This window comes from Castanea sativa, chromosome 6 (assembly GCF_040712315.1).
Source record: "Castanea sativa cultivar Marrone di Chiusa Pesio chromosome 6, ASM4071231v1".
Classification (NCBI taxonomy): Eukaryota; Viridiplantae; Streptophyta; class Magnoliopsida; order Fagales; family Fagaceae; genus Castanea; species Castanea sativa.
In genome coordinates this window covers 15,146,781-15,158,866 of record NC_134018.1, presented here as the reverse complement: position 1 = coordinate 15,158,866, position 12,086 = coordinate 15,146,781, and the positions used below count along the sequence as shown (strand labels likewise).

At 37.5% G+C, this 12,086-nt stretch overlaps 1 protein-coding gene across 1 annotated transcript; it reads left to right on the top strand.

Annotated features, from left to right (window-relative positions):
• Positions 1–5,569, top strand: LOC142639513 (uncharacterized). Its single transcript, XM_075813676.1, has 4 exons — positions 1–109; positions 1,716–1,908; positions 2,462–2,991; positions 4,728–5,569. The coding sequence occupies exons 1-4, from the start codon at positions 1–3 to the stop codon at positions 5,567–5,569; spliced, it is 1,674 nt and encodes a 557-aa protein (XP_075669791.1).
• The last annotated feature ends 6,517 nt before the right edge of the window (positions 5,570–12,086 follow it).

Sequence of the window (12,086 nt, the reverse complement as noted above, 5' to 3'; positions counted from 1 at the left end):
ATGGCTTCAGCTGACACAACTCCTCCTACTACTACAGCTGAAACTGTTACTTCGTCACAAGATTCACCAATGAATGATCCTCTGTTTTCGCACCATGGAGAAAGCACCAGTACTATTCTTGTGACTCAGCTGTTGACAAGGAATGAGAATTACCACAACCTGGGCTCGATTTGTTAGAAAAGCATTGGTTACAAAGAACGAGTTGGGATTCATTGATGGCACTCTAACTTCGTCATCACAATTGGTGTTAACTCACTCAGCCACTTAAGCTTGGAGCAGGTATAATAATATGGTTGCCACATGGCTAACCAATTCAGTGTCTCCCAAAATTCAAGCCAACATTGTGTATGCTCTGGAAATCTGGAATGATTTGAGAGATAGGTTTTCCCAAAAGAATGGCCCAAGAATCTTCAACTTGTAGAAACAGACAGCAGAATTGCATCAAGGTGAAGTTTCTATTACTGATTTCTTCACTCAACTCAAAGTATTTTGGGATCAATTGCAAAGTTATAGCCTTTTCCCTTCATTTACTTGTGGAAAATGTGTTTGCAATGTCAGTAAAAGGCTAACTGAGTTACAAGCTAGAGAATCAGTAATGAAGTTTATCAGACCGTGTGCCTTACCGATCTATCCAACGACCAATTGGTGAAGGATGAGGGGGCACAAATATTTTATAGCATTCGATCGCAGACCAAGCCCATTGGTATTAGAGTGAATTGTGAAAGTCCCTCACAATCCCTCCCTCACAATGTGGCTCCAACGACTCGAACCTATGACCGGGCTCTAATACCACTTGTCGAACCGTGTGCCTTACCGATCCATCCAATGACCAATTGGTGAAGGATGAGGGGGCACAAATCTTTTATAGCATTTGATCGCAGACCAAGCCCATTTGTATTGGAGCGAATTGTGAAAATCCCTTAAAAAGTTCTTGATGGGTGTGAATGATTCTTTGTCCCAAGTCATAACACAAGTGCTCCTAATGGACCCCCTAACCTCTCTTAACAAGGTATATGCCTTGTTGATTCAGGAAGAAGTACAAATAATTTGTGACTGTTGGTGCCAATCGTCGTGTTGAATCCACTACTCTTGCTGCAAAAGGTCAAAACTTTACCACTATGGGAAGCTGGGACATGCCATTGATAAATGCTATAAATTGCATGGGTTTCCACCAGGTTTTAAGTTTAAGAACAAGCCTTCAATGGCACATCAGGTGTCCTCAAGTCAAGCTTAAGAATCATTGCCAATGGCTTTTCTTTTTCATAATCGTCCAAGTCTTACTCATGACCAATATCAGCAATTGTTAACCTTGATCAATGGTTCAAGTTCACCGTTGACATCAACACCCTAAGTGATAGAAGTTCCAATGACAAGTATTGATTTTTCTCAAAGTGTCTTTTTTGCACAAGTGGTTAACAAAAGGGCCTGTGGTAGAAACACTTGGGTGTTGGATACTAGTGCTACTGATCACTTTTTTTGTTCAGTGCATTTGTTAACCACAATAACTACTACTACACAGTCTTTGGTCCAATTGCCTAATGGGGAATTTGCACAAGTAACACATATAGAAGCTTTTGTTTTATTTTTTTTTCTCTTGTTCTCACAAATGTCCTTTGTATCCCATTTTTTTACCTTCGATCTTCTATCTATTAGTACAATTACTCAATCTCAGCCATATTGTCTTGTTTTTCTTTCCACATATTGTTTCATTTAAGACCTTTTCTCTTGGAAAACGATTGGAGTGGGGCAAGTAGTTGATGGATTGTACCTGTTGCAGTGTGAGAGTCTTCCACATACTCCTAGTTCATCCCTTGCTGATTACTTGGTTGCTTACAAGCTAGGGGTTGTTTTTCACCCTTTTTCAGCAGAGGTTTCTCATTATGATACCTCTTTTCTTTGGCATGCAAGGTTAGGTCATCCTTCAGATCCCAAACTTCATGCTTTGAGTCATGTAATCCCTTCTTTACAATTTTCTTGTAATAAAGACTGTCAAGTTTGTCCTATGGAAAAACTAAAAAGATTGCCCTTTCCTTTCAATAATAAGATCAGTGATTATCCTTTTGATTTAGTTCATATGGATGTGTGGGGACCTTATTCTACCTCTACTTTAGATGGTTTCAAATATTTTTTTACTGTGGTTGATGATGCAACCAGAGCAACATGATTATTTCTAATGAAGTCCAAATCTGAAGTTAGGCAATTAGTTCAATCCTTTTACAATATGTTTCATACTCAATTTGCAATCAAAATCAAAGATATAAGAACTGATAATGCAAAAGAATTCGACATACTAGATTTCCCTCATTCTAATGGTATTATTTATCAACACAGTTGTGTTTACACTCCATGAGAGGAAACACCAGCACTTCTTATCCATTGCTAGAGCTTTACAAATTCAGTCTCATCTTCCAATTTAGTTTTGGGGTAATTGTGTCTTAATAGTAGCTTACTTAATCAATAGATTACCTTCACCTTTGTTAAACAACAAGACTCCTTTTGATCTTTTTAAGAAGTCACCAGATTATAGTCATGTCAAGGTGTTTGACTGTTTGTGTTTTGCCTCCACCATTGCTCAAACCAAGAACAAGTTTTCCCTGAGAGCTAGAAAATGTGTTTTCATTGATTATCCTTTCAATGTGAAAGGTTATAAGCTTTTTGATCTTGACTCCCATAGTGTTTTCATCTCAAGGGATGTTGTCTTCCATGAATCTGTTTTTCCTTATGCTTCACTGCCATCTACTTCCAACCCAAGTTCTTCATTGCCTTTGCCTTGTGTTCTCGGTATTTCTTCCACCTTTGATGACACCCTTTTATCATGTTCTCATTCTTCTATTCCTTCTCAAGACTCTATTATTCAAGTTCATCATGAACTTAATGATGAGTTTCTTGATGATGTACCTGAAAAATTCTTTGAACCTATCATTGATGTTATCCCTCTTAGGAGCTCTTCTAGAACTGTTAAACAACCCTCATATCTCGAGGCATACCATTGTGATAGGCCAAGAATGTATTGACCCATTGTGATTAATTAATTGATTAATTAGCTAAGTTTATTAATTAATCAAATTGACATGCAATATACGTGACATCACAAAAAAATCACCAACTAAAATATAATGAAGTGGAAAAATAAAGTTGACAGTGATTTGTTTACGAATGGGGAAAACCTCCAAGGCAAAAACCCCACCGGGTGATTTTAAAGTCACCATTCCCGAGAATCTCCTATTATCAAAACAGACAGTTACAAGTAAATGAATTCCAGTACCTTATACGAACCTACAGTTGAACCCTTACCCCAATACCTAATTGGACCTGTTCTATAGTGACAATGTCTCCTTGTATTGCATGGCTCCTAGTACGTGACTAACCAATAGATGTGCAGATCCCAGTACGTGAATTTATCACCAACTTGAGAAGGATGTTGGCTGCAAAGTTCTTCAGTTCATCACACGATGAAGATCATGAAGTTGCTTGGTCACAAAACCCTACGGTGTACAAACACATCAGCTTCTTTAAGATGAACTAGGGCAAACTAGGTTTCCGGTCACACTTTTCTTCACATTCGTGCAATTGTGCTCTTGTGCAACTGTGCAACCTGTGACGGCTCTTAAAATAATCCTTATATATGTTTAGGGTTGTGAGAAAAGAAAGTCCAAACATACATTCACAGTTTGGATGAAAATCAGAATTGAAAATCTATTTTTCATAAACCTCAACAGATACCCTATCTATTGAGCTGTTGTTGAGCCTCTAGGTGAAACAACTTTTTAAACCTTGATAGATATTAGTTGTTAAGCTAGCTGTCGAACTTTAGTGAACAACACTTCTTCACTTGATTCTTGGACAGACTTGTATGACCTTAACATTTGAACTTAAATCCTTGTTTCTTGAAGCATTAAATACATCCTATATCCATCTAAATACAAGTAAAGTGTGTTTTGTCAAAAGATTAGCCAATTTCATAAAATGTTGACATATGTTCCTAACATGAATCACATATGTCCTAACACATTGCATTCATGTATCATGTCTTTCTACTGCCCAACCTCTCCAATCAGGTACCTCGCATCCTTTGTCTTCTTATGTTTCTTATCAACATCTTTCTCCATCTTACAAAACTTTGTGCTGCTCCATCTACTTTCTACTATCAAGTTGTTTCTAACCCTAAATGACAAGAGGCCATGACTGCTAAAATAGCAGCATTTGAGGCTATCAATACATGGATATTAACTCCTCTACCTGCTAGTAAGAAACCAATAGGGTGTAAATGAGTTTACAAAATAAAATACAAAGCGGATGGTTCTATTGAGAGATACAAGGTCAGGTTAGTGGCTCAGGGTTTCACTCCAAAAGAAGGGATAGACTACATTGAGACTTTTTCCCTAGTTGCCAACACGGTCTCTGTCAAGGTTCTTCTTGTTGTGGCAGCTGTCAAGGGTTGGTTTCTAAGTCAACTAGATATGAACAATGCCTTTTTGCATGGTGATCTCCATGAAGAGGTTTATATGGCTCTTCCACCAAGGTTTCATAGGTAGGGAGAGGTGGTTTGTAAGCTCAATAAGTCTCTTTATGGACTTAAACAAGCTTCTAGGTAGTGCTTTGCTAAATTTTCTAGCACCTTGATTCAACTTGGCTTCACTCAATCAAAGCAGATTATTCTCTTTTCACAAGGTAACAGGGACACACTTTTATGGTTCTTTTGGTGTATGTGGATGATGTTTAAATAGCTTGCAATGAAAAAGGTGAGACAGACAAGTTCAAGGTCTTGCTGGATCAAAAGTTTAAGTTGAAGGACTTAGGTGATTTGAGATATTTTCTTGGTTTGGAAGTTGCTAGATCAGACAAAGGAATAGTACTTTGCCAAAGAAAATATACACTTGAAGTCCTAAGTGATGCTGGATTACTTGGGTGTAAGCCTGCTAAGACACCAATGGAGCAAAATCTTAGATTGAGCAAGTTTGAGGGTGAAGAACTTAAAGTTCCAAGTAGTTACAGAAGGCTAATAGGTAGGCTTTTGTATTTGACAATCACCAGGCCTGACATCACATTTACTATCCACATGCTTAGTCAATACATGTCTAAGCCGAGGAGACCACATCTAGATGAAGCATACAGAGTTTTGCAGTATTTGAAGAATGAACTAGGAAAGGGACTTTTATTCTCTTCTAGTGTAGAAATCCACATAAGGGGTTTTGTAGATGCTGATTGGGCCTCATGCCCTGATACTAGAAGGTTTGTGACAGGGTATAGCATCTTCATTGGAGATTCTTTGGTATCTTGGAAGTCCAAGAAACAGTCCACAGTCTCCACGTCTTCAACAGAAGCAGAATATAGGTCCATGGCAGTTACAACATGTGAAATAGTATGGATTTTGTACTCTCTTAGAGACATTAGAATAGAAAACAATAGAGAGACTTTATTATTTTGTGACAGTCAAGCAGCTTTGCGCATTGGTTCTAATCCAATTTTTCGTGAAAGGAAAAAGCATATCAAAATTGACTATCATGTGGTTAGGGATAAGGTTTTGGAGAAAGTTATTAAGCTAAACCATGTTAGAACTCATTGTTAATTGGCAGATATGCTTACTAAGGCACTAAGTGTTAATCATTGTTCTAATCTTGTTTGCAAAATGGGAATGATAAACATACATACAACAGCTGCTCTTGAGGGGGAGTATTAGAATAAAGGCAGCAATAAGCAACAAGAGAAGCAGAGTTTCAATGAGTTGTCTAGAAATGTAGAAGGAGTTGTAGAATTGCCTAAGGACTAAAATGACAGTAGCTTCTGTTTGTACTGTGTATATACAACTTGTAGTTTAGTAAAATGTTAAGCACGACTAGTGAATTAGTTAGTTATAGTTGTGGATAGACACGTGTGTAGGTGGTTATTTTTCTGTTTCTTCTATTAGCTCTGTAGCTAGTGTATATAAACACCTTGTAATTCTTTTCTAAATTAATCAATTCTAGAAGTTTCATTTCATTAAAACTTTGATACGTAGTGTACAACGCCGCTTATCGCACGTCTGTGCCATTTTTTTTTATTCGCCCTAATTCGGGCCGATTCCAGCAGACACCAACACCGAAACAGCCAATACAGCTTGATTTCGGTTGAAACAGGCACTAGTAAGGCTGTAACGAGCTACCACCACGTCGCCGGCCTCCATTCTTTTGCTTCATGTGACCTTGTGAGAGAAGAAAAAAGAGAGAGATAAGGACGTCACTGAGATAAGGAAGAAGAGTTAAATTGAGCTTTGTGACAGACTGGCAGAGAGAGCAAGGGAGAAAGTTGTGGACTATTGATAGATTTTTGAATAGATGTATTGCCATAAGAGATAAGGACTTGAAATGTCAAAAAGATAAGAAAAGGTTGGAACTTGTGAAAACAGTAATACAAGTTTTGATTCTTTGATTTTATCACCTCATTACTTTTTTTGTTTTGAAGGAAAATGATATAATATTATAAAAATGTTATTGGGCTAAAATTGAAGTTGTGTAAACATTATAATAATATATATAAATATGCTTTTAAATTTATTACTAAATGTTTACCATTATATATAAAAAAAAAATGCTTAGCAATATATAGAAAATATAAATAAAAATATTTTAAATAATTTTTTAATCGTCGCACCCTGCCGCACCTGCACCCTACTTATTAAAAAATTACTGAGTCTCACACTCGCATTCACACTTGCACCCGAATCCGAATCTAGACCCGTGCTTCATAAACCCTAAGACAACCACAAAAAAACAAAGAGAAACTTTGAGAGAGTCTTTTCTTTGTCTTCCAACCCTTTCCACGTTCGAACTAAAGGTTCATTCTCTGTCATTGGAATTTCTACTATCATGTTCATTTGCCATTTGACAATGGCAAGAACTTGACTCTCACACTAAGTGATGCAGTGATTTCCCATAAGAAACAAAACATGCCTATCTAAAGGCCAAACTTTTGAATTCACAAGTTGGTTCCTTAAATCCCCAAGGATGACTCTAGAGTCCACTAAAAAGAGAAAAAAAAATGTTATATTAACCAATGTCTGAATGTCCAGGTTTATAATCACTAATATATAATAGAAAAAGTGTTAGGGACCCTAAGAAACTCTATAAAATCCTAATTCGTGTTGATCACCTATTAACCAAGTCCAAGAGCTAGACTAGAGGGTCATTAGTATAACCAATGGATCACCAATTGAACCGCAGTTTGAGAAATTATAAAATAAATATGTAAAGTATAAAATAGGCATGTCTAAATTAAGTCTATAAGAGCAATTGCATCAGTCTGACCAAATTTTTCCGTCTATTTTACATTAAAAACCTACTTTTTCCATTTTACACTACCATTTTTTCAAAGTGCCCACATCAGTTCATCTATTTTATAATCTATTCTATTTAAATAATAATATATATATTTTTTTAATTTTTTATTATTATTCTTTTGTTCCTGTCTCTTTATCTTTTCTTTGTAACTATCTCTTTATCTTTATCTTTGTCCTTATCTCTCTCAGACCAATCTTTTGTCCCTCCTCCTCCTTCTCCTCTTCTTCTTCTTCTTCCTTTCGTGGTCACTTCTTCTTCTTCCTTTCACATGTTAGATCACTTCCCCTCCACAAGCATCTTCTTCTTCTTCTTCTTCTTCTTTCTCTCACAGTTAGATCAACCCTCCTCCACAAGCACCAATCTCCACCACAAGCAACACAAAATCAAAACCCACAAGCATCAATCTTCACTGCCAACACTGATCCACAAACATCAAAACCCAATTCTGTCGACCCACAAGCATCGATTTTCACCGTCAGCATTGATCCATAAGCATCTAGACCCATTTCTGTTGACCCACAAACTCTGATCTCTGCCACCAGCACCAATCCATCGATCCACAAGCGACCAACACCAACACACTCTCTCTCTCTCTCTCTCTCTCTTAGTTTGTCTGTGTGGGTCGTGTGTTTGAGTATCTTTGTGTTGATTTTTTTGTGTGGATGTGTTTGTGTGAGTGTGTTTGTGTGTATCTGAGGAAAAGAAGGTGAGGAGAGGAGAAGTGTGAGACTGAGTTAGTTTTACACATAGAGAAGAGAGAGAAAAAAAAGGTGCAAAATTGTGAAATTAATAAAATAATAGTATACATAGCTACGGTAACCGTGTATGTATGCACAGTTATTGTAGCAAATGTGTAAATATACACAGTTTTTGAAGGATTGATGTGAGAATTTTTGTGGTTTAAAAATGTAAAATTCTTCTCTTTTTTTATTATACAAGAGTATACATGAGTTGGTATGGATGCTTTAAAACCATATACATTTCACAAGTAACAATAATAGAGAACATAAAATAAAAGAATGTCATAGAATTATGGTCAAATGTTTGTTAAATAAAATCTTATTATATGTCTTAAAATTTTAGGAACAAAAGTATATTTCTAATTTTGAGGTCACATTCTGATGATGCAAAAAATCAACAATTGAGCTCCTCGTCATAGTGGATGGACGATGCTGTGAATGAGGTCATCTCTGTAGATGAGAAACTTGCAAAATGATCTGAGTGGAAGAGTAACACACCGGTGTGGCGTCAGCCAAATTGCATCCGATGCTTTAATCAGTAAGGGAGAAAAATTCTAGAGAGAAAATGAGTACAGAGTGATTTCGTAGAGTATTTGCATGTAATTAGGCGTACCTTGGGTTTTTGTTATCTTCTCTTTTATAGTTGTATGCCTCATTAATGGGCAATGATGTGCTGCGTTTATGCTCAACGGCTAGTGCGTTACAGAATCTCTGTCTAGAGGCGACAACTCATTCTGTGACCATTGGTCCATCAATTACGTTTTGTCATCAATAATTGTAATAAATGCGTAGCGTCTTCTCTGGGTGAATGACAACCTTCTTATAATGACGACCATAAATTTCTGGTCATCAGTTGCCCCCTTGTTTGTTATTTTTTCTTTTAGACGAGATAAGAACAAATTCATCTAACGCTTCGTATTTCGTGTACTGCGCATTTATGATGATTTGATGCCTGGGTGGTTGAGTGCCATGTGTAGGGACAAGATGTGTTTGATGTGCGAAGATTTCTTGGTTTTCCCGCATGAGTTTTGGCCACTTCTTTTGCGCTTTTCCCTCCTCTTTCCATTCTTTTGTGTTTTTCCTTATTCAGTTCTTCATTCTAGGGTTTGTTTCTATGAGCTTCCTTTTTCTGTTTTGCGTTTCCTGGTAAGTCCTTCATGCTTCTTCTTCTTTTCTGATTCTTCTATTGTAGATAATTTTGCTGTTAGAGCGGATTGTCCTTTCGTAGCCTTCTTTTTTGCTCATTTGGGTAGTTTACTTGAGTTTGTAGAGGGGGAGTGTCTTGAAGGGATTAGTTCTTTTATAGAAAAGGATTGTTTGTATACTTCTATTCTTTCTTCCTTGTTTCCTTTGGTTTCCCATTTTGCTGAGGTAGCTAGATTGTTGAGGATGTCCAAGGTAAGGTCAAGTGACCTGGAGACGGGGTTATCCTTGTCTGATGATAGTGTGGTCTCGGGGGCCACTTCTGTTTCTACCCCTATAAAGCTCTCGTGTTCTCTCTTTGAGAAGGATGACAAATGGGTTAGGGATAGATTTTAGTTCCCTAATTCTATAAAAATTCAGATCTCGAGCGATGAAGAAAGAACCTATCACTCATATGCTAATTAGGCTTGTTTCTATGAGGCCGATTTTACCAGCAGCCTTCATTTCCCTGTTCATCCCTTTGTCAGGGATCTTTTTTCCTATTTGCATCGTGCTCTAGCACAGTTGATGCCTAACTCTTGGTGAATCCTTATTTCTTGCATGGTGGTATAGATGTCTGCCAATGAGGGCGACGTCATTAAGAGGGACGAATTCTTGCATTTTTTATCATCTGAAGAAGTCTAAAGACCCCAGCTATTATGAGTTTAAGCCGTGGGATAGGGCTTCTAGGTTAATACTTGATTACCCATTGTCTCTTCACAATTGGAAACCAAATTTTTTTTTTTTTTTTGGAAGTGGTTGGGAGTTTGTCCCTGGTGAGGTCTTGGACAAAGCCCCTAATTTTTTTCATAGTTGAAGAGTTAGTGTGTCTGGTGCGTCTTCTTTGTCTTTTCAGTTGTTTTCTTTTTTTGGGAGTGACGGCGATAGGTGGCTAACTTGTATTGTTGTTTTGCAGTTGCCTAGCGTCCTCGTTTGAAGAAGAGGTACCAGGTGCGTGTGGAAAAAGTAAGGGAGTATTTAGAGACCGACAAGGATTTCGACGAGCTCGTCTCTCCTCGGTTTTTATTTCTTCATTTTTTTGGTCTAGAATCGTCTACTAAGGTTCGGAAAGACTTGGAAGTTTTGAAAAAGAGTGAGCGCTCCTTTTCCTTTGGCTTTAAAAAAAAAAAAAATTCTTCAACGTTTTAGGAATGATGACTAGGTTTAGCAAGCAAAAGTTGGTTAAGGTTCAAGAAAAGAAGGCCAAGGGAGGAACTGTCAGTGGCCTCTTGTCCAAGAAGAAAGCTGGTGATGTTGTTAAGCAAGAATCTTTGAAAATGCCTCCTCCTATCAAGCGTCTTGCCTTTCCCACTTCATCACTGGAAATGATTGATATAGTGGCTTTGAGGAGCTTAGGAAGAAGAAGAAGTCAGGTGGTAAATCTTTCCTTCCTACGTTCTGCGACGATGTTGATACAGTGGCTTTGAAGGCCTATGAGGCACTTTTCTATGGATGATCTGAGTCCCCTGATGGCAAAGTTGTCTAGCGAGGTGATGTCGTCTCACATTTAGAAGCTTTTGGGGCAGTCTCTATTTGTCTCTGGAAAGTTCTTGGACTTGGAAAAGAAAGTGGCTACGTTCGAGCCTCTGATCAAGTCTTTATCTGCTGAGAACGAGACGTTCAAGAACAAGGTTTCCATCCTTGCTGCTGAAGCTCAGAATGACAAGGAGCGTGTGGCAACCCTGGAGAAAAGCCTACAAATGGAGAAGGGCTTCTACAAATTGAAGGACAAGCAGATTGGTGACTTGGAGCTGAAGCTATAAAATGTTAGGGCCACGGCGGTACAGGATTTTAAAACTTTGACGAGTACTCTGATGAATTATGCAAATACTATGTGGAGGGCTTTGATCTTCTCATGAAGTGGATGGCAAAGCATCATCCTGGCTTGGACCTCTCTGACTTGGTTGTTGAGGACGTTGAAAAAGAGCTTATGTCTGATCGTCCTTCTGAGGCTACAGTAGAGAATGTGATGGAGGAAGCTACAGACGTTACTGAAGGAGTGAAGGAGGTCATTGTTGTAACCCCTGCAGATCCTGTCCCTGAAGATTAGTAATCTTTTTATTTTTTTCTACTTTTTTTTTCCTTGTAAGGCAAGAACAATATTTCTCTTTTGGGCCCATTGTTTTGGGTAGCTAAAAAAATTCCTTTGGACCCATTGTTTTGGGTGACTAGACAATTCCTTTGATGATGATAGTTGGATTTCCTGCTTTTAGCTATAGTAAGTAACTCTTTTTGTTTGGACAACTCTATATGACGAGGTTAGTTGCATTGAGACATCTCTTATGTTTAGCAGCTTTTTCATACTTAGCTTGTATATGAACAGCTCATTGCGTTCGGTTGTAGTAGGATGATCTTCTATTGAATCATATTTGACTGACGACCTTAGTTGTGTTTGAACAACTACGTATGTTTTACCCATGATTGGCCAGTCTTGTATTGGATCATGCTTGAATGACGATGTGTTTGAACAACTTAGTATTTTAGCTGTGTTTGAACAACTTAGTATTTATAGCTGTGTTTGAACAGCTCTTTATTGAGTCATGTCTAGATGACGATATTAGTTGTATTTGAACAACTTAGTATTTTTAGCTGTGCTTGAGCAGCTTTTTATTTTTAGTTGTGTTTGAACAACTCTTTATTGAGTCATATCTAGATGATGATGTTAGTTGTGTTTGAACAACTTAGTATTTTTAGTTATGTTTGAGTAGCTTTTTATTGAGTCATGTTTGAGCAACGATGTCAGTTGTGTTTGAACAACTTAGTGTTTTTAGTCGTGTTTGAACAGCTTTTTGTTGAGTCATGTTTAAAAGATGATGTTAGTTGTGTTTAAACAACTTTTTATTTTTAG

Excerpts from the sequence above, each read along its gene's own strand:
- LOC142639513 (XM_075813676.1), top strand. The coding sequence starts at position 1 with ATGGCTTCAGCTGACACAACTCCTCCTACTACTACAGCTGAAACTGTT. Across the intron at positions 110-1,715 it reads GCACCATGGAGAAAGCACCA|ACCTTTTCTCTTGGAAAACG; the intron begins GTACTATTCTTG and ends GTTTCATTTAAG. Across the intron at positions 2,992-4,727 it reads ATATCTCGAGGCATACCATT|CTTGCAATGAAAAAGGTGAG; the intron begins GTGATAGGCCAA and ends ATGTTTAAATAG.